This window comes from Ursus americanus, chromosome 23, assembly GCF_024610735.1.
Source record: "Ursus americanus isolate L20-20 chromosome 23, mUrsAme1.1.p, whole genome shotgun sequence".
Classification (NCBI taxonomy): Eukaryota; Metazoa; Chordata; class Mammalia; order Carnivora; family Ursidae; genus Ursus; species Ursus americanus.
This window is the reverse complement of record NC_142149.1, coordinates 43,511,039-43,535,975: the sequence shown is the minus strand read 5'-3', so window position 1 is coordinate 43,535,975 and position 24,937 is coordinate 43,511,039. Positions and strand designations below refer to the sequence as shown.

The 24,937-nt window shown below is 55.4% G+C and overlaps 4 protein-coding genes across 10 annotated transcripts in view; all 4 read left to right on the top strand.

Annotated features, from left to right (window-relative positions):
• The window catches only part of PRPF8 (pre-mRNA processing factor 8), a 31,295-nt gene extending 29,649 nt beyond the window's left edge, over positions 1 to 1,646 (top strand). For both annotated transcript variants that reach the window (XM_045773248.2, XM_045773247.2), the window contains exons 40-43: positions 464 to 604; positions 747 to 886; positions 963 to 1,165; positions 1,316 to 1,646. In XM_045773248.2, the coding sequence (XP_045629204.1) occupies positions 464 to 604; positions 747 to 886; positions 963 to 1,165; positions 1,316 to 1,470 (639 nt within the window). In that variant the 3' untranslated portion in view covers positions 1,471 to 1,646. The remainder of the gene's footprint in view (positions 1 to 463; positions 605 to 746; positions 887 to 962; positions 1,166 to 1,315) is intronic.
• Positions 1,647 to 2,127: 481 nt separating this feature from the next.
• RILP (Rab interacting lysosomal protein) lies at positions 2,128 to 5,806 on the top strand. 2 transcript variants are annotated; one of them, XM_087854674.1, is made up of 8 exons: positions 2,132 to 2,619; positions 2,694 to 2,787; positions 2,872 to 2,978; positions 3,070 to 3,303; positions 3,589 to 3,734; positions 4,115 to 4,237; positions 4,945 to 5,028; positions 5,301 to 5,806. In XM_087854674.1, exons 1-8 carry the CDS (start codon positions 2,392 to 2,394, stop codon positions 5,443 to 5,445), a joined length of 1,161 nt encoding a protein of 386 aa, XP_087710800.1. In that variant the 5' UTR covers positions 2,132 to 2,391; the 3' UTR covers positions 5,446 to 5,806. The 2 variants fall into 2 exon arrangements, with proteins under 2 accessions (XP_045629267.1, XP_087710800.1); XM_045773311.2 differs by lacking the exon at positions 4,945 to 5,028 and having other exon boundaries at positions 2,128 to 2,619.
• A 150-nt stretch (positions 5,807 to 5,956) lies between these two features.
• SCARF1 (scavenger receptor class F member 1) lies at positions 5,957 to 17,750 on the top strand. Of its 3 annotated transcripts, none has more exons than XM_045773309.2 (11): positions 5,957 to 6,373; positions 6,693 to 6,754; positions 7,003 to 7,104; positions 7,976 to 8,501; positions 10,382 to 10,600; positions 11,028 to 11,156; positions 11,943 to 12,046; positions 12,813 to 12,933; positions 14,312 to 14,433; positions 14,518 to 14,661; positions 15,291 to 17,750. In XM_045773309.2, the coding sequence occupies exons 1-11, from the start codon at positions 6,159 to 6,161 to the stop codon at positions 16,148 to 16,150; spliced, it is 2,604 nt and encodes an 867-aa protein (XP_045629265.1). In that variant the 5' UTR covers positions 5,957 to 6,158; the 3' UTR covers positions 16,151 to 17,750. The 3 variants fall into 3 exon arrangements, with proteins under 3 accessions (XP_045629265.1, XP_087710799.1, XP_045629266.1); XM_087854673.1 differs by having other exon boundaries at positions 6,217 to 6,373; positions 6,629 to 6,754; XM_045773310.2 differs by having other exon boundaries at positions 6,217 to 6,373; positions 6,590 to 6,754.
• Positions 17,751 to 21,369: 3,619 nt separating this feature from the next.
• SLC43A2 (solute carrier family 43 member 2) overlaps positions 21,370 to 24,937 on the top strand; it is a 38,719-nt gene continuing 35,151 nt past the window's right edge. Inside the window, exons 1-2 of one of the 3 annotated variants that reach the window (XM_045773157.2) lie at positions 21,370 to 21,462; positions 22,339 to 22,542. In XM_045773157.2, coding sequence (XP_045629113.1) covers positions 22,383 to 22,542 — 160 coding nt within the window. In that variant the 5' untranslated portion in view covers positions 21,370 to 21,462; positions 22,339 to 22,382. The other 2 variants (XM_045773156.2, XM_045773154.2) reach the window with 2 other exon arrangements.

Genomic DNA, 24,937 nt, shown 5'->3' with positions numbered 1-24,937 from the left:
ATCAGGTAACTCATATTGTATAAAACACCCAGTTTGTGGCCTCGGGTTGGTGAATTTGAAAAGATTATTGATATCCTGGGTCCGTGGTTTTATAGGAACGCAGGTCCTCTTACTTTGTTGATGGCAGTGTAAAATTTAAAATACCACCTCATGGGTTTAAGGATGTGTTCAGCTTGTGCAAATTCATGAGCCGTGTGTTGGTGTGCTCATTTATTTGCGGGTACTATACAGATTATACTATGCAGATTCCTGAACCCCACTCGAGATTCTGATGTGGTAAGTCCAAGATGAGATCCATGTTTACATTTTGAACAAGCCCTCCAGGTGATTCTGACGCAAGAGATTCTGACCACACTCTGACCTATTTTTTGTTCTTGGGGAAGGGAACAAAGCACAGGGCTAACAGCCCAGAGTCTAGAGTGGTACTAAGAATCATTTTGGTTCTTGACCCCTTTGTTTCCAGATTGCAGGATACCTATATGGGGTGAGCCCACCAGATAACCCCCAGGTGAAGGAGATCCGCTGCATCGTGATGGTACCACAGTGGGGCACTCACCAAACCGTGCACCTGCCTGGCCAGCTTCCCCAGCATGAGTACCTCAAGGTCAGTGAGGGTGTGGGAGAATGGGGGCCTTTTTCTTTAGGAGTGGTGGAGGGAAGGGAGCTGTGTTACTCTCATGGAGGTGATTCCCATCTGCAGATGGGGACAGGGCTCCAAATAGCTTTTCACCTCTCTTTGCATATAGGAAATGGAACCCTTAGGATGGATCCACACTCAGCCCAATGAATCCCCCCAGCTGTCACCCCAGGATGTCACCACCCATGCTAAGATCATGGCTGACAACCCGTCTTGGGATGGTGAGAAGACCATTATCATCACCTGCAGGTAGGCTTTGGGCCCCCTTGGGAGGAAGTGTGGTGGGGCAGGCATTTCTCTGACTCTGTCCTCATCCCTCTTTCAGCTTCACACCAGGTTCTTGCACACTGACAGCCTATAAGCTGACCCCCAGTGGCTATGAATGGGGTCGCCAAAATACAGACAAGGGCAACAATCCCAAGGGCTATCTGCCCTCACATTATGAAAGGGTCCAGATGCTGCTGTCAGACCGCTTCCTTGGCTTTTTTATGGTTCCTGCCCAGTCCTCATGGAACTACAACTTTATGGGTAAGTTGGGGAGCACAGGGAAGTGGGACTGGAGTTAGGCCATCACCCTTGGCACTTGGGGCTTGACTCTGATTTGGAGATGGCCCAAGGACCCAGGCTGGATGAGGCAGGTGCACCTGGTTAACAGCGGCCCTTTCCTTCTTCCCCAAGGTGTCCGGCATGATCCCAACATGAAGTATGAGCTGCAGCTGGCAAATCCTAAAGAGTTCTACCACGAGGTGCACAGACCTTCCCACTTCCTCAACTTCGCTCTCCTGCAAGAGGGCGAGGTCTACTCTGCGGACCGAGAGGACCTCTATGCGTAGTTGTTTCCTCACCTCCCCCTGCTTCAGACGTCCCAAAGACTGGAGCCTTTTACCCCCAAAGAGAAGCTGGTGACATTCAGCAGCTTGGTCCCTTTTTCTCCTATTTGTGCTGCTCGTGTTATTGATTTCTAGTGGCTTGTAGTCCTGAGCAAAATATAATAAATTTTGTATAAATAGTAGGAGTTTTTGAGTTTTTTTTTCCCCCTGAGCTCAAATTCTGGGTGTAGGGATGGCAGGAGGCTGGACTTGTTCACAGCAAAGTGCTGGCCTCAGCCTTAAAGAGGCATGAGGCCCCTCATCAGTGGCTGTGGACCAAGTATCCCCTAGATTCAGGTAACTGAGGTGGGGTTGGGCTTTCATGCCCTTACTCCCTTGATCACATTTACCAACTTGCCTTCAAAATATTTGCAAACGATCACCCCTTTCAACATCCTTTGGAGCGGCTGCTGCCATTTTCCGAGTCTGGAGGTTTGTGGTCCCCCCCCACCCCTTGCAAGTGTGGTGCCTAGCCTCTGGCTGAGGCCAGTGACAGCCCTCCTACCTCACCCGTCGCCTGTAGTACTTGGCAGCCAAGTTGGGCCTCATGACTCCAGACACGGGGGTGGAGCCTGGATTGGGCGCTGTGGGGAGGGATTGACAAAAGTGACCACTTAGAGCCCTGAGCCTCAGCTCTTGGCCGCCTGGCTGGAAGTAGGCAGTCCTCCTTCCTGTGACCTTGGGGGCTTGAACAGGACAGGGCCCAGGGGGCCCAGGGCACTACCTCCTTCCCCAAGTCTTTTCTCTTAGTCGCTCCTCCTCTGTCGCTTCTTCCCCGCCCTCTACTGCCGTGAACTGCTTCCTGGGCCGGAACTGTTTGGCTTTTTCCTGCCTCAATTAGGGTTGGAAGGGGGCGGTTGTCGCAGCTCTTAACTTTCTGGGAACATGGAGACCAGGAAGGCAGTGCCTGGGGTGCACAGCTGCGGACCTCGAGTGGCCCCGGGGTCAGGGACGGCCGCAGAGCTCGTGTACCATCTAGCCGGGGCCCTGGGCACGGAGCTAAAGGAGCTGGCGCGCCGCTTCGGGCCGGAGGCGGCGGCCAGGCTGGTGCCGCTCGTGGTGCGGACGCTGGAGCTTCTGGAAAAGGCTGCCGTGGGGCCGGACCCAGACTCAGTGAGTCACCGCCCTTTCCCCTGGCCCCCCGCAGGGCTGGTGGGAGCCTAGCCCTCACAGCCTGGCCTCCCCAGCTGCAGGTGTCAGCGCAGCAGGCCGAAGCGGAGCTGCGGCGGCTGCGGGAGGAGAACGAGCGCCTCCGCAGAGAGCTGCGCTCTGGGCCGCAGGGTGAGTGCGGGCACCGCCAAGGGGCGGGCCGCGCCGGCTCTGGGCCTCCTCCCCAGGCCTCCGCTAACAACGCCCCTTCCTCAGAGGAGCGCGCTCTCCTGAGGCAGCTCAAGGAGGTCACCGACCGCCAGCGGGACGAGCTCCGCGCGCACAACCGAGACCTGCTGCAGCGGAGCCAGGAGACCGAGGCGGTGAGGGCGGGGCGGGGCGACGGGCGTGAGGCGGGGTTCCCCACCCCACCCATCGACGCCCCGCCTACCTCCCCTTTTGCTCCGCCCTCAGCTGCAGGAGCAGCTGCAGCGCCTCCTACTGGTGAATGCGGAGCTGCGGCACAAGCTGGCCGCGGTAGAAGCCCAGCTGCGCGCCGCGAGGGACCGCGAGAGCGAGCGGGAGCTACCGCGCCAGGGGGTCGTGGAGCTGGCGCGGGACCAGGCCGGAGGGGCCGGGTACGAACAGAGGCAGGAGCCCGAGCGGGCCGCCGCCGACGCAGGAGCCCCGGGGACCCCTGAGGACCCGGTGAGGGCCCATCACAGTACTCACAGGTCCGGTGCTTGCTGGGCCCTCGCGGAGGGTTTGCTGTGCTGCGCAGCAGGTCCACCGGGAAGGGGGGAGGCGGCACACAGTGCGCGGCCCTGGCCGGCCCCTGCTCCCACGCTCAGCAGAGCACTGATCTGCCATCTGTTGCAGCGCCCTCAGCTCCCAAGTCTCGCTGCCTGTCACTTGCCCTAGTATTCCTGTGATGGCGCGGGCGCAGGGGAGCGCCGTAGACGCACCCCTCTGACCAAGCCTGTCCTCCTGCAGGCGGGTGCCCTGCAGCAGCCAGGGCGCCCCTCCAAGGCAGGGCAGTGCAGCTTCAGTCGAGAGGAGCTTGAGCAGATCCTTCAGGAGCGGAATGAGCTCAAAGCCAACGTGTTCCTGCTGAAGGAGGAGTTGGCCTACTTCCAGCGGTGAGGGCGGTGGGCAGGCGTTGGGAGGCTCAGGGGCTCTGCCCACACCTATTCCTGGGCCTCAAGTCACCAGCGTCATTCTTTGGTTCACTGATCTATCTACAGTGACATGGGCCAGGCACTGTGCTGGACACTGGGAGGACATGAATCACACGGCCCTGCCTTCCCTGAACCTCTTCCATATGGGGGAGGAAGTAGTACAAAAAGTCACAGCAGGGGTCAGAGAAAGATTCCAGGAGGGGGCAACACCTAAGCTAAGTCTGAGGGGTGTTAGCATGGCAGAGTGTTTCAAAAAGGGGGAACAGCATGCACCGGTACTTGGGAGGAGACCGGCTGTTGGCGTCCCTACTGGGTACTCTGCCCTTTTCCCTCCTCTGTAGGGAGCTGCTCACAGACCACCGGGTCCCTGGGCTGCTGGTTGAGGCCATGAAGGTGGCTGTCAAGAAGCAGCGGAAGAAGATCAAGGCCAAGATGTTAGGGATCCCAGAGGAAGCGGAGAGCAGGTAAGTCCCTGCCTCCATTCCCACTGAGCCGCCCTCCCTTGCTCTTTCCGCTGAGCCTGATGACCGAGCCTGGTCAGCTCTAACCCAGCCTAATCACCCCCTGAGTTTACCACCTTAGCCTCATCATTCCCTGAACATGTCACCTAGCCTGGTCACTTCTTAAACCTGCTGACCTGGCCTGGTCACCCTGAGCCTGCTGCCCAGGCTACCCTGCTGAGCCTGCCACTCCGGCCTGGTCACCCCCCGAGCCTGCCACTCCGGCCTGCTGTCCAGGCTACCCTGCTGAGCCTGCCACTTTGGCCTGGTCACCCCCTGAGCCTGCTGTCCAGCCTGCCACCCCTCTCTCTGGATCGCGCTGCTCCGACTTGCCATGCTCACTATACCTCCTGCTGAAGAAATCTGGTAATGCTGCTTCTCCACGTTAGTTTTTCAGTTTCCTCTCTTGGCCGAATCTGTTCTCAGAAGGTTAAGAAGGTAATTACAGCCACATCAGGGCCTGCTGTGAAGCTATAAACTAAAAGCCTTAAGATGTCCTTCATCTCCCTAGCACCTCCTTCTCTCCAGCCTTGAGGGTCCCGTAGTCACTCTGTCCTCCCCTGGCTGTTCCCGGATACTGTGCAGAAGGCTGGACACAGCTGGACTCCCGTTGTCCCCCAGGGCCTTGATAAATGACCCCCACATCTCCCCTCTCCTCTTCTCTGCCTCAGTGACGATGAAGACAGCTCATGGCTCCTGCTCTCCTGTGATAAGGGAGCTCACCCTCCACCCACTGAGTCCAGAATACAGAGTTTGTATGTTGGGGGAAGAGGAAGGGCAAAGGTTGTGGGGGTGAAGGAGGGGCCCCACCTTTGTTCTTCTCCCCTTTCCTGCTCCACTGACATTCATCTTGCTGTCATTAGCTCTAAGCATGCCCCTCCCTCCATTGGTCCTGGTCCCTTTGTCTCCTCAGTACCTCATGCTGCCCTTTCTTCCTATTGTAACCCCTTTTCCCACCACTCCCTGAGCCCATAGCCTTGACCTCTCTGGCATCCAAGCTGAAAATGCCTCTTGGTTCTCCCCCCAGCTTTGGCCTGTCCTATGAGGGTGACACGGAGGCCCCCAAAGAGCAGACCAGCAGCATGGCTCCCAGTGAGCTAGGGGGAGAAGAGGAGGCCCCACAGCAACCCCACGTGGAGCCTGGGGGCAGCCCCACAGGCCTCAGCTCCTGACGGGCTCTGCTCTGCACTTGGTGAACACCTCGGTCTGGGGGTCTCAGCTGCCCCAGAGACCTGACTTTGGAATCTCGCTATGGGCGGCTGTGTGGCCTCACATGAAGACAGGGCTCCCTACTTCTCGGCCCCCCGGGCTCTTTCCCGGTCCTGGCCTGAGCCAGGGCATGAAGACGAGCTCAGCCGACCTTCCTTCCCTGTATCTCTGTGCCAAGCCTCAGGGGCCAGATAAAAGTGCTTCCTCCCGGGGTCTCAGTTTTCCCATCCGTAAAAGAGAGAGCTAACTACCTACCTCCCAGGGGGTTGTGAGAACGGCCTAAGCTACTGTAATAAAGCAGCTGCCCGTGATCCCCAGAAACGGCTCCGTGTCTGTGTGTCAGTGGTCTGCCCCCACCTGGCTCTGCCAGGACCAAGGGCAGGCTGTGGTTTCCTCACAGGGTCTTGTTGGTTGTTTGTGGGTGGGGAGCTTCTCCCAGCTGGGGCCTCACTTGCATAGTATGACCTAATGGAAAGACGTGGCTCCCGCTCTCACCGCACACCCTTGCCTGTCCCCGTATCCTGGGACTTGCAGCTTCATCTTCCAGCCCCCTCCAGACTGAGACCGGCCCCTAAAGTCCCCACTCAGCCTTCACCACGGCCTTCCCTTCCTTTTCATTTCTCTGGTGTCTGGTCTTCCCAGCACCCACCCACCCGCCCTCTCAGGGAGGTGCCTCATGGCAGCCCGCCCCTTCACACTGGTTTCCTCAGGAAAGGCCTTGGAAGGAAGCAGGGAGGGGGTTGGGAGCTGTGGGGGCCAGACTAACCCAAGCCCTCCGTCTGGACTGGCCGCCATGGGCCTGAGGCTGCTCCCACTGTTGCTGCTCTGGACACAGGGGACCCAGGGGTCCAAGCTGGACCCCAATGGGCAGCATGTCTGCATGGCCAACAGGTGGGTCTTTGTGGGAATCTAATGTGGGGCGGGGGGTGGCTGAACTGGTGTTGAGGCATTGCCAGGAAGGAGGACATGAGGGAAGAGGCCATGGGGCTGAAGGGAAGGGGGCCTGGGGACAGCCTGGAGGGTGGTGGATAGTCAAGGCCGAAGGTGGGAGGACCAGGGAAGGAAAGGGACGGGATTAGGGACACTGGGGCTGTGACTCTTGGCTAGGCCTGCCTGACGGGGCTGAGGCAGCCTCCCACATCTCAGCCAGAGGCAGTGATCCACCTGCGGAGCCAGTCTGTCCCCCGGCTGACCCCTCTCTGCCCCACAGCCCCTCTGCTGAGCTCCAGTGCTGCCCAGGCTGGAGGCAGAAAGATCAAGAATGCACTATCCGTGAGTAGCCAGAATGGATCCCCACCCGAGAAGAAATGAAGACGTAGCCCAGTGACCCTTCCTTCCTCTCCTCCTTGGGCCTATTTCCCCTCCTGAGCCCTAGAGCTAGAGTCCATCCTGACACACACCCCCAGCCCTGAGGGAATGGCCCTGAGAGGGCCAGGGTGCTGGGAGCCAGTGAGAGGGGCAGAGTGTCCCCCGGTTGGGCCATGCCACTGTCCTTTCCACCTGGGTGGGATGTTTTTCAGCTATCTGTGAGGGGCTAGATGCCTGCCGGGAAGATGAAGTATGTGTGAAACCAGGCCTCTGTCGATGCAAACCTGGATTCTTCGGGGCCCAGTGCAATTCCCGTGAGTCCTAGTTTCACCTGGAGGATGAAGTTGCTAGGCAGAACCCGGGAGGGGGATGCAAAGCAGGTAGAAATGTGCTCTTACAACAGCAGGGCCAGAATACCTCCAAGCTTTATTGAGGAAATTGAGGCCCAGAGTCGGGAAGTGCCGCATTCCTGGAAGATGCCCTGAGTCATCTGGGTTTTACCCAGATCCACAAAGCCCTACCCACAGTTTCAGTTTTGTGCCCTTCACCGTCACATTCAACTTCTCAGAAAAGACGCTGGTTATCCCTGTTAATTGCAAAATGGGCACATTCTCAGTCTCCCTCACATGCACTTTATACATCTGTGGAGGGTGGAAGGAGACCCCCGGTTGGGCTCTCTGTCCTCTGGTAGAAAGAGGGGCATGGGAAAGGGTTTGGTGGGCAGGATGGCCAGAGAGCAGGAATCAGGGCTGAGAGGAGACACTAGGGGCAAATGTGGCTTCCCTTGTGACTCTCACGGTCAGCATCTGGGCCGAGGTGGACACTCAGGACGCCCAGTTCACCTCCAGTGGGGTGGGGGTGGGGAGTGGGGGGATGGGCATGAGAGAGAGGACTTCTGTGTGACTCTGGGCAAAGCGTCTCCCACTCAGGAACTTGAAGTGTGTTCTCGCGTAGGAAGTAGGAAGCTGGGCCACTGCAAAGGGTTTTTGTAGTTGGGAGTCACAGGCAGGAAGTGAGCTGTGCCCCAGGAGGTTAGGCTGCCAGACGTTCAAGGGTCTGTCTCTGGTTGTTGGGGGTGGGCCTGGCGCCCCTCTTCCTTATGGAAGGGGGCGCGAGGCGGAGATCCATGCCTGGCCCTGAGCCCGCTGACCCCCTTCCGTTCCCCACCCCACCCCATCTCTGCAGGCTGCCCGGGCCAGTACTGGGGCCCCGATTGCCGTGAGATCTGTGCCTGCCACCCACACGGCCAGTGCGAGCCGGCCACGGGCGTGTGCCACTGCCAAGCGGACCGCTGGGGCGGCCGCTGCGAGTTCGCGTGCGCCTGCGGCCCCCACGGGCGTTGCGACCCCGCGACGGGCGCGTGCCGCTGCGAGCCTGGCTGGTGGTCGTCCACTTGCCGCCGTCCGTGCCAGTGCAACCCGGCGGCGGCGCGCTGCGATCAAACGGACGGCTCCTGCCGCTGCGAGCCGGGCTGGTGGGGCCGCCGCTGCAGCTTCCGCTGCGCCTGCCACGGCTCGCCGTGCGCGCAGGAGACGGGCCGCTGCGCCTGCCGGCCGGGCTGGTGGGGCCCCGAGTGCCGGCAGCAGTGCGAGTGCGTGCGCGGCCGCTGCAGCGCCGCCTCCGGCCAGTGCGCCTGCCCGCCGGGCTTCCGCGGCGCGCGCTGCGAGCTGCCCTGCCGCGCCGGCAGCTACGGGCCTCACTGCCGCGACAGGTGAGCGCGCGCCGCCGGGCTGCGGCGAGGGGGCAGCGCGGCGCGACGAGGAGCCCCTCCCCGCGCAGGAGCGGCCGGGGGCGGGGCCGCAGCGGTGGGGGGCGGGGCAGGAGCTAGAGCGGGGAGGGAGGACGAAGGAGCCGAAGGGAAGGCGGAGGATGAGCAGGGCAGAGGCGGGGGCGCGGGGAAAACGTGGTGAGGTGCTCTCCGCAAAGACAGCCGAGGACGGGATGAAAGGGGGAGAAAGACCCTCGATGCCCTAGGTCCAGCCTCGCCCACCCCTTCGTCCGGTTACTCGTAAACAATAGTAGTGCCAGCAAGCTATACTTAGATGAATCGCGTGACAAAACGATGGCGGGGGGGCCTGGGTGGTACAGTCGGTTAAGCGTCTGCCTTCGACTCAGGTCGTGATTCCAGGGTCCTGGGGTCCAGTCCAGCATGGGGCTCCCTCTGCCTGCCGCTCCCCCTGCTCGTGCTCTCTCTCTAGCAAATAAATAAAATCTTAACAAAAAAGCGATTGCAGGGTCCCTTTAAAAGTGGCTTTCAAACTTTGGCCGTCCCACTCACAATAAAAAATGCGTTTGGGGGCGCCTGGCTGACTTCGTAGGTAGAGCGTGCTACTCTTGATCTCAGGGGTCTTGAGTTGGGCGTTGGGCATGGCGCTTACTTAAAACAAAAACAAAACAACAAAAAAATGGCGTTTTACATCCCACCTCTCTCTCTCCATACACTTATCTCTGAGGTAAAAGCTTAACCAGACAACATATACTTATCCTTGCTTCATGTATTATATGTAATATATGTGTATATATCTGTGTGTATTACATATGTGAGATATACACACACACACACTGTAATATTTTCTTTCTTTTTCTTTTCTTTTTTTGGTGCTGGTCTGCTAAATTGATCTTATGAACAAATGAGTCTGATCCAAGCATATGGTTCCAGATAATTATCTGGGGAGAAACTTTTCAAGAAACTGTTAAAGAATCAATGAGAAACTAAGATAAGGAAAACCTTAGTGGAAAAGTTCCTAGGAGAGCAGATCCTAAGAGTTTTTTCGTCAAAAAGAAAAAAACCATTTTTTTCCTTTTTTGTACCTGTATGAGATGAGGGATGTTAACTAAATGTGGTCATCATTTCACAATATATGTAAGTCAAGTCATTATACCGTACACCGTAAAGTTACACAGTGCAGTATGACACATCTCAAAAAAAAAAAAAAAACTGGGGAAAACTTTTGTTAAAGATTTTATTTATTTATTTGAGACAGTGAGGGAGAGAGAGCACAAGGTGGGGGGGAGGAGGAGAGGGAGAAGCAGGCTCCCCACTAAGCAGGGAGCCCAATGTGGGGCTCAGTCCCAGGACCTCGAGATCATGGCCTGAGCTGAAGGCAGATGCTTAACCAACTGAGCCACCCAGGCACCCCAAAACTTTTTTTTTAAACATAAACATGAAATTATAGTGATGAAAACAGGCATGTTTTAATTTTTATGCATTTTCATGTTATGGGATAGGAGATACACTGAATCCCAATCATGCCAGACCTCAGAAATAGCATGGATAGGAGGGTTGAGAGAAGGGGGATAGGAAGGAACACTGGGGAGAAGGTTGGCCAGAGTAACGTGGCTGTTCTGGCTGGGCTGGGAGCTCTTGGTGACCCTGGGATTTTAGGAAGCCCGGGTTCTGGAATGGGAAGTTAGAAGGAGAGGGCTGGAATCCTGCAGAGATCCTCTGTCCAGCCTTTTTGTTGTACAGCATGGGGAAACTGAGGCTCAAACCGGCCTGATGCTCTGGGTGCTCTCCATTGTCCCTGGAGACCTGAGTGGGGACCCCTCTATCCGCTCCTCAGTGCTCCCATGAACTCCTTCTCTTCCCAGCTGTGGCCACTGCAAGCAGAAGGAGCCATGCTCTGCAGACACAGGCAGCTGTGAGTCCTGTGAGCCAGGCTGGAACGGAACCCAGTGCCACCAGCCCTGCCCAGCTGGCACCTTTGGCGAGAGCTGCAGGCAGCTGTGCCCCCACTGCCGGCTTGGGGAGGCCTGTCAGCCAGACACTGGGCACTGTCAGCGCTGTGACCCTGGGTGGCTGGGGCCTAGGTGAGGGGGCCGGCCTGTTCCAGGTGGGGTGCACCTTCCTTCAGGATCCTCATTCCAGCTACTCCCTCTGGGATAGCTGGCCCCTCCCCCAACACACTCATTCACACGGCCTTGGGGCCTGCCTCCTGGTGAAGACTGAGGGATGAGAGATGGGTGCTGATGAGGCCCTGGGCAGGGTTCTCTTCCGGCTCCTTCACCACTCAGGTACCCCGCTCTCTTCTTCTCCCTCTAGTCATCTGTAGTCTGTTGCCTCGTGGGTTTGGCCCCGGGTTCAAGGCCCTGTTTACACCTGAGCTTCACTGCTGAGGAGTGGACAGTTGGGGCCGAGTCCAGAAGCATGGGGGAAGATGGGTAGGACCCTTTTGTGGGGGGCTCTGCCCTGGCAGGCCTGCCCTGCCCGCCCATTCCAAGTCTCACATCACCTCAGGTGTGAAGACCCCTGCCCGCCCGGCACCTTTGGGAAGGGCTGTGGCTCCGCCTGCCCCACCTGTGTTCAGGGGACCTGCGACGCTGTGACTGGGGAGTGTGTCTGCAACGCTGGCTACTGGGGACCCAGGTGAGGGAACTGGGGCCCTGGCAGGGAGGCAGGGGCCTAGGTCTGGCCTCTGTGCAATCTGTTTCCTGAACTTCCCTTCCTGGGCTTCTCCACCTCCCCCACACCCACCGCGCGTGCTCCCAACTGCGAAGTTACTCCTGTTGTGCGGTCTGCATCTTCCAGAGGCAGGTCAGAGTGATGCTTAATTTAAAAGGCCTGGCTCCCTAACTAGGTGGAGAAGGTATTGAGAGGTAGGACGCCAACTCCATTGTTGGTTCCTTGAGGTCTTTAGGTGGTAAAACATAATCAAGGTCAATGTCTCCGATGTCAGGTTTTCCACTGTAGGACAGAATGTAGTATCGAATGGAAAGGACCTCATTTTATAGAGGAGAGGACCAAGGCCCAGAGAGTAGGGCAGGGCAGGCTCAGACCTCCAGACCCTGAGGACTTTTCTCTGGATGCTGTTGGCATCTAGCCTATTGCACATTAGTGCTGGACGGGCTAGGGATGGGGATCATGAGAGGTGGATCTTGTCTGAAGATTGTACCCTGGGGGGCTGGGCACCCGGGGGCCACTTGTGGGTGGCCTCCCTAGAAATGGGCTGAGAGGCCAGGGGATTCTCCCAAACACTGCCAGGGGTACTGAGAATGTGGCTCAGAGGTCAGAGGAGTCTGCGTGGGCATGATCCAGGGAAGTCTCTGTGGCAGGGGGTGGGGAGAAGTGCCCAGAAATCTACCTTCCCCTGTGCCCTGCACACCCCGTCTCTTCTCACCCAGCCTTCAGCCTTTGTCTCTTGTCACCCCATAGCTGCAACACTTCATGCCCATCTGGCTTCCATGGCAACAACTGCTCTGTTCCCTGTGAATGCCCAGAGGGACCCTGCAACCCTGTCTCTGGGGCCTGCCAGTTGGGTAAGGTGGAAAAGAGGGTGCAGGGGCGCCTGGGTGGCTCAGTTGGTTAAGCGTCTGCCTTCAGCTCAGGTCATGATCCCAGGGTCCTGGGATCGAGCCCCTGGGCTCTCTGCCCAGCAGGGAGCCTGCTTCTCCCTCTCCTTCTGCCGGCTGCTCACCGTACTTGTGCTCTCTCTCTCTCTCTCTCTGTGTCAAATAAATAAAATCTTTAAAAAGAAGAAAAGGGAGGGAGGGAGGGCGGACAGGAGGGAGGAAGGAAGAAAGGAAGGAAGGAAGGTAGGTAGGTATGTAGGAAGGTGCAGGGGACAGTAACCAGGGAAAGACTGGCCCTTTATGTGGCTCCAGGACCTATCACTTGCCAGGGAGGCTGGGCTCACTTGGGAGGCATTCCCTAGGCATGAGATCTATATGGTTGCTGTGGGGGTCCCTGAAGATATGACAGCCCCTGCCTCCTGAGAAAGCAGGCTAGCATCCAGATGAGCAGGCAGCTGTCAGCCTGATACACAGGGGATGTGTACCGGGCGTGACAGCTGGGGGCAAGGAACAGACCAGGGACCGTCAGGAGGGGACAGGATAGCAGGGATGCTGCTTGGGGAGAGGGCCTCAAGGCTGAGTAGAGCCTACATCTCTCGGAAAAAGGGGAGGGACCCACAGGTGGAAGATTGTAAGGAGGAGGCAGCTCAGAGCTAGAGACGAGACATGATGTGTGGAAGACATAATGGCCCTGAATATCTGGCCATCCCCCGCTCTCGCCCGCTCTCCCTAGGGCCTCACAGTCAGGACGCAGCCCTCATCGCCGGCGTCCTCGTGCCTCTGCTGCTGCTCTTCCTGGGTATCATCCTCTGTGCCTGCTGCTGCTGGGCCTCCCGGTCGGACCCCAAGGACAGGTGAACTCTGGCCTGCCCCTTCCCCACCCCCAGCTCAGGCCAGGGGCTTGGGAGCAGGCTGGCATCTGGTTTCCTTTCAGGGGTGGGGAAGGGCTGGCCTTGTCACACACTTAAATCAGAGGTAATGAGGCAGTTGGCAGTGGCCATGGCCTGGAGACACCAGGTCAGCTGCCTGCCTTCCTTGGAAGCCTTCCGTAGGCGAGTTTCCAATTGCAGGAGTGTGAGCAGTCGGCACTGGGCACCGGGCTGGGGAAACTCAAACCTGCAGCGCGTGGCTGAGGCTTTATTAACAGGGACCAGAGGAGGAAGGCAGGGAAGGCAGAAGCAGCCGGGCAATGCTGGGCAAGGGGGGCAAGAGACTAGGCCTCGATACGTCCGCATTTCCCGAAAGGAGAGTGACATAAAATCTGAGCAGTGGTTTATCAGAGATGGTGGCTTTCTGAGAAAAGAAGATCATGGGAAGGATTAGGGCGGCTTGCTGGGGGGTGGGGGCTGCCCCCCGCAGGGGAACGTTGTCTGCACAGAGCTTTCCTCCTTTACAAAATCTCTTCACATGTCTTGGTTCCTTGGGGACTCGCTGCAGCAAGAGTTTCAGAGCAGGGAATATGGGGCAGGAGGGTCAGCATTCTCAGTTCACAGAGGAGGACGCAGAGGCCTCAGGTGACCCAGCCTGTCACTGGCACGCACAAAGCCCATGCTCTGTTTTTCTGGATTCTCTGTCTGGTGCTCTCTTACTAGTTCATGCACTAATCCCTGACATCCCCGTCTGTGCTGTGGGGTATTCGCCCATGACAGACCCAGTAGCCCCTCCCTGGGGCACAGAGCCTGGGGGTGGGGAAGAAGGCCTTCACTCGAGGATGGAAACGGACAAAGGCTGTCAGAGGAATGGTAACAGTGAAGCCCTGGCTTCCAGCTTGGGTGTGGGGTCAAGGGCGGGCTTCCTGGAGGCAGTGGCACTTCCAGAAATGTAGCTGAGCTGGGACTAGCCAGGGTGATAATAACACAAAGCTGCATTTGGGGGAACCCCACCGGGTGCCTGGCACTAGGCTGGGTCCTGACAAAAGGTCTGCTAGATAGGCATTGTCCCCACTTGACAGATGAGCAAACTGAGGCCCGACAGGTGAAGCCTGAACCAGAGCTGCTACCCAGGTCTATTTGACTTTTGAAGCTCTGCTGCCCTCTGTGGCAGGTCTGGATCTCAGGCTCAATAGTTTGGATTTTACTCCGTGGTCCAAGGGAACCCCTGAAGTACACATTCTGCCACCCTGCCTCTCTCACACTAACCCCAGGACCACGACGGTCCTGGCCCTTTTCTGCTGCCCCCACCCTGCCCCCACCAGTGGTCGCATGCACCGACTCCCCCCTCCCATACCCTCAGGCCAGCAAGGGATGGAGCAGCTGTGTCCAGGATGAAGCTGCAGGTCTGGGGGGCACTGAGCAGCCTGGGCTCGGCGCTCCCCTGTGGTTCCTTCAGCAGCCACAAGCTTCCCTGGGTGACAGGTCAGTGTGGGTGCTGAAGGGCAGGGGCTGGGACGGGCCAAGGTCTTCCACGGAGCTCTGCATCTGACCCGGAGCCCTCTGCAGTCTCACACCACGACCCGGAGATCCCCTTCAACCACAGCTTCATCGAGCCGCCCTCTGCGGGCTGGGCCTCAGACGACTCCTTCTCTTCTGACCCCGAGTCTGGAGAGGACGAGAGCCCTGCCTACTGCGTGCCGCCCCAAGAAGGTAGCCCCCCAACAGCCCGCTCGGCGCCGAGCAGCCCTGCCTGCTACCACTTCTTTATTCCTTCAGCAAACATGTACAAGTGCCCATTCGAGAGCAGGTCAGTTTCCTAGCTGTGGGACATGGTAAAGAACAAGACAGATTCCCGTCCTCACCAAGCTCGTCGTCCGGCGGGCGGTAACCAGGCACGTGTAGGACAGAGTGATCCGTGCTTTGATGGGGGCTTACAGTCCAGCCATGTCAGGGAAGATGTCTCAGTGTTGGTGATAATGGAGATGAGTCTAGCAGAATCAGGAGTTCACCAAGTGACAGCTAAGGAGGGGTGGGAATGGTGTTTCAGGAAGAGGGAACAGCACACACAAAGACCCGAAGGTGAGGGGGCCATGACTTTGTGGCACTGACAGAGTTTTAGCTTAGTTAGGGTGTGGCGTTAGTTCAAGGGGGAAGGGGTGGTGAGAAAAGTGTGTAGAAGGAGTCATGTCCACCTGAATAGGCCCTTCCCCTGCCTCTGTACCCTCACCCTCTTCCTCGCACCATTGATGAGGCTTCCCGGCAGATGCTAAACTGAGTAAACAGGATGGTTTGGGGTGGCCAGCCCAGCTTTGGCCAAGCTCTTCTGTCTCCTCTGCCAGGGATGGTCACTGTGGCCCACGGAGAGTTTCCAGAGGCCAGCGTGGCTGGAGGTCCCATCCCTCCCCCTGAGGACGCCTCCACACCATTTCCCATCCCGCGCACTTCCAGCCTTGCACGGGCCAAGCGGCCATCAGTCTCCTTTGCTGAAGGCACCAAGTTTGCACCACAGAGTCGCCGAAGCTCAGGGGAGATCTCCAGTCCTCTCCGAAAGCCCAAGAGGCTCTCCAGGGGGGCCCAGCTGGGTCCTGAGAGCCAGGAGGCTGAGGAGTCCACGGGCTCAGAGAAAGCAGAAATGGATGAGACCCTTCCTGGTGCTGCGAGTCCTAGGGATTCAGCCACTGGCCGCCGCCGGCTTCCCCTTGGTGGCCGGACAGTGGCTGAGCGTGTAGAAGCCATTGAAGGCAGTGTTTTGGAGGGCTCTGGCTCTGTGACCACGATCTACATGCTGGCCGGGACACCCCAGTCATCTGAGGGCCCCGTCCGGTCTGTTCTTCGCCGTTTTGGTAGCTTCCAGAAAGGCCAGGCAGAGCCCAAGGTCAAGAGTGCCATCCCTAAGCCTCCACGCCGGGCCCTAAGTCGAAATAAGGGCAGCCCTGGGCTGGCCTCTGGCTCTGCCAGTCAGAGCCCCAGCTTAGCCCCCAGTGATGAGCTCACTAGGCCCTTGGAGTCTGTAGGAACTGGGCCGGAGGAAGTGGCCAGGGGGCTAGGGATCGGCACCACGAGCTCAGGGAGGGCCCAGGAGCTTGCCCCTGAGGGTGGCCCCCAAGAACAGGATCCCCAGAAGCTGGCTGATGAGGAAGGGCAGGAGGAGCCCCAGTATGAGAATGTTGTGCCCATCTCTGGGCCACCAGCACCCTGAGAACCTTGAATTTGGAGAGTGGCAAGCCTATGGATGGGGGGTCGGCGTCTGAACTGCCCCTGGATCAGACTGTGTTTTGCTGGAAAAAGATCTCAGGGCCAGGAAAGACAGACCAGAGCCTCTGCCCTTTCATGGGGAAACGTCAGAGTTGGAGGCCAATTGGCTCTGGGCCCTGGCAGTGCTCTGGGAGTGGTTTGGAAGGCCTGGGCAGAGACCCCATAGGGTGGGGTCAGGAAGGGGAAAGAGATGACTGCAGGGACTTTTTCTCTGTTGTCCTGGACTCTGTTTGCCCCAAAAAGCTATTCTTTTCTTCATTTTCTGAAATGCGAAACAACGTAAATGTTTGATGATAAAAGATTGGTTAAAGAAAGATTGCTTATGATAGGTTCCTAAACAACCATGAAAAATCATGTTGTGTAAGAATATTTAATATGGGAAATATGGGAGACTGTTTATGCTATACCGTTAAGTGTGAAGTTTCTCTTTATAAATTTAATTTCCTTCTGCCTCAGGCTACATGTTTAGAACCCTTCCAGTTTGTATTTTGTGATTGTTTTGCAAACTTTTTTTTTTTTTGTAAAGGATATATGTGCATAAAAAAGATTTGTGGGAAAGGCATCAAATGGCTTTTTTTTTTTTTTTCTGGGAGATGAGATTGTGGCTGATATTTATTTTCTTCTTAAACTTTTGTATTATTTGTAAATTTTCTTTAGTGAACATTCTTTTTACTTTTCTCACTAGGTTTAATTTTTAAAAAAATCATAAAAAACAATGTTCTTTGTTAAAAAATTAAAAAGTACTAACATTACAGACATGTATAAAGTATTTGCCTTTTCCTCAGAGGAGCCTGAGGGACAGGGGAGGGACCAGGCTTACTTGTCACGGAATGTCTTTTGGTCTTGTTGGATTCTTTTCTCACATACTTGAATTACCTGGTCAGGACAGAAACAGCCGCTTCCCCTTCTCTCCCAATGCTCAGAGAATCTTGCAGTTTAGATCCTTCCTTCCAGATGTTTTTCTGGGCACATGAAAACAAAAGATCATATCGTTGTACGATTTGCTTTTTTACTTAACAACATATCCTGGCTATGTTTTCATGTCAGTAAATATAAAGCTACCTCTTTTTATAAAAAATGGCTGCATGGAATGCCATCGTGTGGAAAAAGCAGAGGTTCTTTAAACCATCCCCTACCCGTGGAGATTTGGGTTGTTTCTAATCGTTTTGATACAATACATGGCGCAGTGTACTACTTTGTCCATATTTCTTTTGCACTGTGCACGTTTTCTGTAGAAGAGATTCCTAGAAGTGGAATTGCTAGGTAATAGGATAAGACATTAAATATTTGGGTACTTACTTCAGATTGTCCTCCAAAAAATTTACATGGTTTTGTATTCTCACAAATGATGACAAGATCTATTTTCCCACACCCAGTCTGATAGGTTGAAATGGTATCTTATTATCTTAGCGTGATAAAAATAATAAAGTGATAACACGCTAAAGCTTCTTAAAAAGTTAAGATCTTTGTACAGTTAAAAGGTTTTTTTGCTTTTGTTTTTTAACCATCAAAAATTATATCATTAAAATGTGAATTTCTATGAATATTCTAAGGTTGAACTTCTTTTTGTATCTTTAATAATTATTTGTGTTTTTTTTCCTATGAGTTACCTGATTATATTCTTTCCCAATTTTCAATTGAGATGTTCATCTTTTCCTTATTGATTTATAAGTACCTGTGCATATCAAGGATATTAATTCTTTGCCCCATTTGTGATTGGTCATTTAATGCTGTTTATAATTTCTTTCTTCTTTCTTTAGAAATTCTTCTTTAGAAATTTAAATTTTTAATTTAGACAGTCTTTTTTCTTTTTTTTCTTTTTCTTTTGGTGGGCCTCAAAGCAAGGTTTATTGAGTGATGGCAAAGTGACAGTATAAGCTCCTGAGGAGGGACGGGACTGGAGAGGGTTGCAACCGTTGTCTCTAAGTCTAGGGGTTTTTATGGGCTTGTTGGCGGGCTGTTTTGATCTGATGGACCCTCCTGGCACCTGTCATCCAATCAGGTTTTTGTCACAAGGGAAAGGGGTGGAGAGCTCCTTCCAGAGTGGTATAAAATCCTTTTAAGGGCGGTTTCCTCTTAGGGTGGGGCCCCCCTTAGACAGTCTTTTTCTTTTTGACTTCTGAGGTTTTGTTTTGTTTTGTTTTAGAGTATTTATTTGAGAGAGAGAGAGAGAGCGCCCACGCGCTCGCGCACCAGCAGGGGGAGGGGCAGAGGGAGAGGGAGAAGTCGACTCCCCGCTGAGCTGAGCAGGGAGCCTAAGCAGGGCTCGATCCCAGGGCCCTGGGAACATGACTTGAGCAAAAGGCAGATGTTTAACCGACTGAGCCACGTAGGCGCCCCTTGACTTATGAGTTTCACGTCATGCTTAGTGTCAAGGCCTTCTCTACCCTAAAACTAGTGAAATAATCACCTGCGTTTTCTTCTGGTACTTTAGCGGTTTTATTTCTTTATGATTTGCCAGCAGTGCTGGTGTGGGGGCTTTAACACCCTCGACAGAAAGACTGAAAAAAGAAACCCAGAATTTCATTCAAATAGCCACAGATTCAAATCTCAGTTCTGATATAATTGTTTTGTGACTTTGAAATGGTATTTAAAACCTGTTTTTTCATCTGGGGACTTTGGAATGGGGATCCTGGCCATCACCCGGAGTTATCGTGGGGATTAAATGACACAAACTACATAAAGCACCTAGGAAATTTTGAGTTCTCAGTAAAGGGTAATTACTATTCTCATCCATCATTCTCCCAGCTTTGAATCCTTTGTCTCAAGAAGCTGATAGCTTCCACCCCTTTTCATTTGTTCGTGTTTTCACTCAACAAGCCCAATATTGTGCATTTGCTTTGTGCTTCTGTGTTAAGGGCTGGTAAACAAAGTTGAGTAAGACATAGTTCTTGCCCCCAAATATTTGTTCATAGTCAGTGGGAAAAGGGAGGGACAAATGAACAGATAATTATAAAACAGTGCAATCAGTGGACTAAGATATTAAAGAATATTTTGGGGAGTGGTTAGGGAAGGCTTCCTGAAGGAGGTGCTGTCCAAGAAGGGTCTATGTTTGAAGGCCAGAGGTAGGAGAACAGCACCTGCAGGAACCCTAAGCAATTCCATGTGACTGAAGCATCTGTGACCTGGCTGGGGGGGAGGAGCCTGTGTGGGTTAGGCCGGAGAACTTGAACTTTATCCTACAGGACAAATGGTAGAGAGTTTCTGAAGAACTGAGCAGAGGTCAGATTTACTAAGGTCAGATTTACCTTTCCCACAGCTCACTGGGATGGGGTTGGGCAAAGAAATGTATTTGAGGGGTTGAGATTGGAGGCTGGATGAACAGCAGTTGCAGTCCTAGGGACACAGATGGACGAATCAGATATTTAGGCGATATGGCTGTATTGGTGGGGTGGCACTGGGGTGAAGGAGAGGGAGAATAATGGAGAATTTAAAACAAATTTCAAATATTTGTTGAAAAGGTGGTTCACGGTATCTTACTTCAGTAGGTAGTGGTGCTATTATCAGAAAGAATGAGAGGGACAGTTTTGGGGGTAGAAAGTGAATTATGTTATTTTTTTTTAAGATTTATTTATTTGAGAGAGAGCGCGAGCGAGAACACGAGAGCATGTGGGAAGAGGGGCAGAGGGAGAGGATCTCAAGCTGATTCCCCACTGGGCAGGGACTATCCTAGGCTCTATCCGTGGACCCATGAGATCCCGACCAGAGCCGAAACCAAGAATTGGAGGCTTAACCAACTGAGCCACCCAGGTGCCGCGAAAGTGAATTATTTAAGAGCTGTGTTTCAAACAGTTCAGAGATGTGTATGGAACAGCTGCCCGGAAACGTTCCTCGGGCAGGTGACTGTAAGGAGGGAGGGAAGGACTGAAGTTTATTAAGTGGCAGTCCCAAGCGAGTGGGTGAGATTCTGCGGGGTGGATAACCGGATAGGTAACCAGCCAGGATCCCCCAAGCCCACAGAGCCAGGCATGGTGTAAGCACGGCTGTCAGCGGTGGGTTCGTGGCGGCAGGGGGCGCACTTCGATGCGGGGTCGTGAAAAAGAAGGCTGCTGAGGCTCCCAGAATCCTGGAATGATAAGTCAGCTCCCAGAGCGTGCCAGGCAGACCCAGCTGAACCTGGGGTAGACCGAGGGTCTTCTGACATCGGCCTAGCGACTCTGATCCGGGACACGCATCTGGGCTGCCGAACCTCCCGTGCCCGGGCTCCATCCCCCTGCTCTAGCCGTTCTGGGGGCTGGTCCAGCTCTCAGATCAGATTGGAACTCCGGAGCCCTCCCGACTCCACGCGCTCTCCTGGAGGCGCTGCCCGCCGCGTCACCAAGCAGAGAGGGCCCCTGGAGTTGACGTCCAGGAATGGGACGTAAGGGGGTGGAGGTGGTGCAAGACAATGGAGATGGGATGGTCAACTTTGCGTAGGGATCCCCAAGGGGACCAAGGACAGCAGGAAAGGGGGGCAGTCTGGATGGGAGCAGACCGTCCAAGGGTACAGACAAGCCCCAAACTCCCACTTAGGGATCCCCGAGGGCCATCTTCCAGGGAAAATGCAAGTGGCACCCAGGAGAGGGGTCCGTGAGTCAGGGGAGCAGGGAAGAGGCACAACACGCCTGGACAGGGGTTCGGGGATCCGGGATGTGCAGACAGCGCCTGGATGGAGGACACTGGGGGCAGGCGAGCGAGGAATCAGAACACAAAGCCGGAGGCAGCCGGGGATGCCAGCGTCGCGTGGGAGAAGCAACGGAGGAGACGGGAGCGGAATGACCCACACGGAGCCAGAGCATCGGGATGTGGTGCCCAGGTCAGAGGGGGAAGCTGGGAAATACATAAGCGGGCCCGAGGAGAATGGAGTGCAAGTGCCCAGCTGGGTGTGAGAGGGAGACAGGCATGCAGTCCGGGGGGTATCGGTACATCGACCGGGAACCTGACCCAGGTAGGGCTTCGGAGTGAGGCTCTGGAGAGGCGTTGGGGCAATGCCCCCGGGGATTCCCAGCCCAGCTGTGACTCCAGTCTGAAGCGGCAGAAAAGAGGCACGACCCACCGCTACCCCTGGCCCCCCCAGCTCTCTTGTTTGTCTCCAAGTCCGGCCGGAACCGGCTTCTGCTCGCCGCCGGGCGGGCGGGTGCCTGCTGATTGGTCAATGCCTGTTTCCAGCCCCCACTCAGCCAATCAGCGTGCGGCAGTGTTTTCATCTTGGGTTGGAATAAAAGCGCTGGAATAAAAGGAGGCAGAAAAGGCGCCGGCCGGGCCCGATACACGCTGGTAGGAGCCGGGTGAGCTGGATCTTGGGGATCTGGGTCCTGGGGCGAAGGTGCTAAGGGCACAGAAGGCGCACGAATAGGGGCGTAGGGAGAAGTGTGATTACGAGAGGAAAGAGACCGATGAGGAGCCGCCAGGGAAGAGATGACGAATAGAGGGGGCAGCTGGGAGATGGAGGGACGGAAGTCCGCTTCCATGGGAACAGATGTCGAGGAAACGGCCTGAGATGGGGGTCGCTCAGGTGGCTCGCGCCGCCGGTTTAAACCGGCTTCGCCTCTCCCATGCGGGGTTCGCGTGGCCGCAGCGCCTAGCGACCTAGACAGCGGCCAATGGTGCCGCAGTTTCTAGCCGTGAGGCCAATGAGCGGGCTGGGGGCGGGCCGTTCCGGACTCTGTGCGCCGATCTTGTGGTTGAAGGAACCAGCTCTGAGGAAGGGTCTCGAGTGCGGGCGGGAGGGCGCCTGTCAGGGTCCCAGGGAGTGGCAGCCCCCAGGTATGGCCCTGTCCAGGTATCCGGACCCAAGGTGCCTCTCCTGCCAGTCCCCAAGCTATGCCAAAATCTGCGGAGAGCCAGGATTAATTCCACGTCCCTGAGCATGCCTTAGTCTCTCCTGTTTCCATGCCTCAGGTTACCTCGGAACCAGCCGAGGGAGAGGTCTCGCTCCCTGCCCGGGGCCGCTGTCCCGTAGCTGAGGGCAGACGCACGAGCCAGCCGCGGACAGGCTGGCCCAGGACCCAGGCCGGGCTGGGGCTTCCTTCGCCGCGCGCACCCATCGCCTGGGCCGTGGAGGGGTGACAAGCCCCGCGCGCTGCGGCAGCGGTCCGGGGTGGCCGCCCAGGCTGGGCAGGGCCGGGCGCTGACGCTGAGGTCTGTGTGCAGGTGGCTGCCGAGCCGGAGCCGAAGCCGGGCCTCCGCGCCGCGCCATGGCGCCCACCCTAGCCACTGCCCATCGGCGCCGCTGGTGGATGGCCTGCACGGCCGTGTTGGAAAACCTCCTCTTCTCGGCAGTCCTCCTGGGCTGGGGCTCGCTGCTCATCATGCTCAAGTCGGAGGGCTTTTACTCGTACCTGTGTACTGAGCCAGGTGAGTCGGGGCGGCTCGGGCTCGGGGGGGTTCCCGGAGTGGGAGCTTTGGGAGAGGGCGAGACGGCAGTGGCCGTGAAAACCCGGCCAGCAATACCCCCTCGCTGCGCAGCACCTCCCGTTCAGCAGAAGTCCCATTTGATCCTCAGTCAGCTCTGCTGGGTACGTGTCATTGTCCCTGTTTTGTGGATGAAGAAACCGAGGCTCAGACAGATCTGGCTTGCCCAAGGCCGCACAGCTGAGGACTGCGGTAAAGCCAGACCCCCCAAGTCCAGGGTGTTCTGCCCGCCACCTCCAGAACATTGCTGGACTGCTCTCCTTCCAGTGGGTAGCACATCACTTGCCTTACTCTAAATATGTTGCTCCCTGACTGTGAGAAAGAGGAACTCCTGACTCAGTGGCTGGGGTGCAGAAAGAGAGAGGAAGTGGCTTGGCCTCCACCCCATTGAAGGTTCATCTAGAATCTAGATGTGTTTTAGGCCATTATGGAGTCTCTTAAAAGCATGTCAGCTACAATTTCTTGTCTATTTTTGCTGTTTTATGATTTTCCAAAGGACATTTCCTCCCACAGGCTGTGAGAACATCCCCGTGGCCTTCTATCTGCCCGCCATCGTGGAGGGAGGCAAGGCGGGTATTTAGGGAAATAACACTGGTCCTGTCCTCTCTCTTTGCCGCACCACTGGTGTTGCTGAATGCAGGCTGAGGATGCTTGTCTATAAAAGTCTACCCCCCGCTCCTACCTTCGCACCCCTCCCATTCCTTCTGGGGGTCCTGATTGCTGTAGATCTGTAGATCCATCCAAACAGGGGGACCCCCACGGCTCCCCACCTCTACCCTTGTATCCCCTTCCTAGGTAACCTTGATAAGAAATGTTTCCCTCTGCTGTCCCCAACAGTGGCTACCTAATAGTTGACCTCTGTAATGTCTCTTCCCAATGCCTTTGTCAGCCAGCCCCTGAGTGGGTCCCCTAAGAGGGAGACAGCTCAAGTTTGACCCTCTGAATCACACCACTGGCATGCCTTTTCTTCTTAGCGTTCTAAACTGGGGGGGAAGAGAAAGCTTTGGAGCAGCTCATGCTGGCTGTAACCCCACGTAGAGTCCTTGTTTCCCTTTTCTGATAGTCCCAGGAGATTTCGGAGTGTTTCAGTCTCTAGGGAAGCTTTGTTGGACGGGTTAAGGGCAGGAGAAATGGGGTGGGGGGAATGCAGAGGTCACTTGAGAGAGGGCAGAGAGTATATCATTTATAACCTTTAGCCTTTAGCTACTCAGAAATATTTCCTAATAGCCTAAGGGTTCTTGGCAGACCTCTCCGTACATCAGCAAGAAATCTTGGGAGATGGGAGAGTCACTCAGACCTTGTTCCTTGAACAAGCTTTCTGCTTTGCCCAAGAGATGTTAGCAGATTAATGACTCTCTGGAAGGAGCAGGTTGGAGTGTTTGGCTCCTCCTCTCCCTCCCTCTCTCCTCCGTTTTAGATCATGACCCTTCTTGCCTCCCTCTTTGATAGATTCTTTCAGGCTGCACCGAGGGTTTTAAAAACAGAGAGAAACATCATCATCCCCAGATGAAGCTTTTAGCGTCTAGTCCAGACTGAGGGACTGTTGTGGTTAATTGGGGGGGGGGGGAGGAACCTACTGTGGAAGGTCAGATTCTAGGGTTTTTTTCCAGAGATTGTCCACTGATTTAATTTATTTTATGGTATTGGCAGCATTAGGACTGGTCACTTCATTCCTGCCTCGACCTTGGCTTCTTCCTCCATTTAAAGTGGGAGGAGTTGCAGAGATTGTGCCGACACAGTGCTGAGCTGGTGTTGAAGCCCGGGAGAGGCTTGACCCTCCTATAAACCAAAGTGAAGGTGAAGGGTCAGGTTGGAGGTTGAACATCAACTTCTTATCCAGTGCCTTTGCCCCTGCCTTTGATTTTGTTTTTTCTGACTACCTGGCAAACCTGCTGACCCAGCATCCTGGACAGACAGCCCTGCCGATTCCACATAGCTTATCTCTCTGGCCTGCCTGCTCCTTGCTTCTTGGAGTCCAAGTAGCCTGTTGCCTTTTGGAGCCAGGAGTTTCCTCCATGCCTTGCCTAACTGGGAGTGCCTGGAGGATTCAGGGTCAAGGTTTCTGCTTAGGCCTAATATTTTCAAACTTGGTGGATGGCTGAATTGCAGAGAAGCAGTTGGGCCATTTATGGAATTTATCATTTATCATTAGACTTGTGAAAAGCTGAGTGGTCTGCAGCTGACTGGGATGCAAACTCGTCAGCTTTTTTGGTGCTTATAGGACCTTTGCTTTGGGTGGTTCTCTCAAGAAAATTTGCCTGAACCTGTTGAAAGGTTCTCAGAACTCATTCTCGGCACTCCAGCCAGAATTTGGCCCTGGACACGGTGTTGGGTTCCA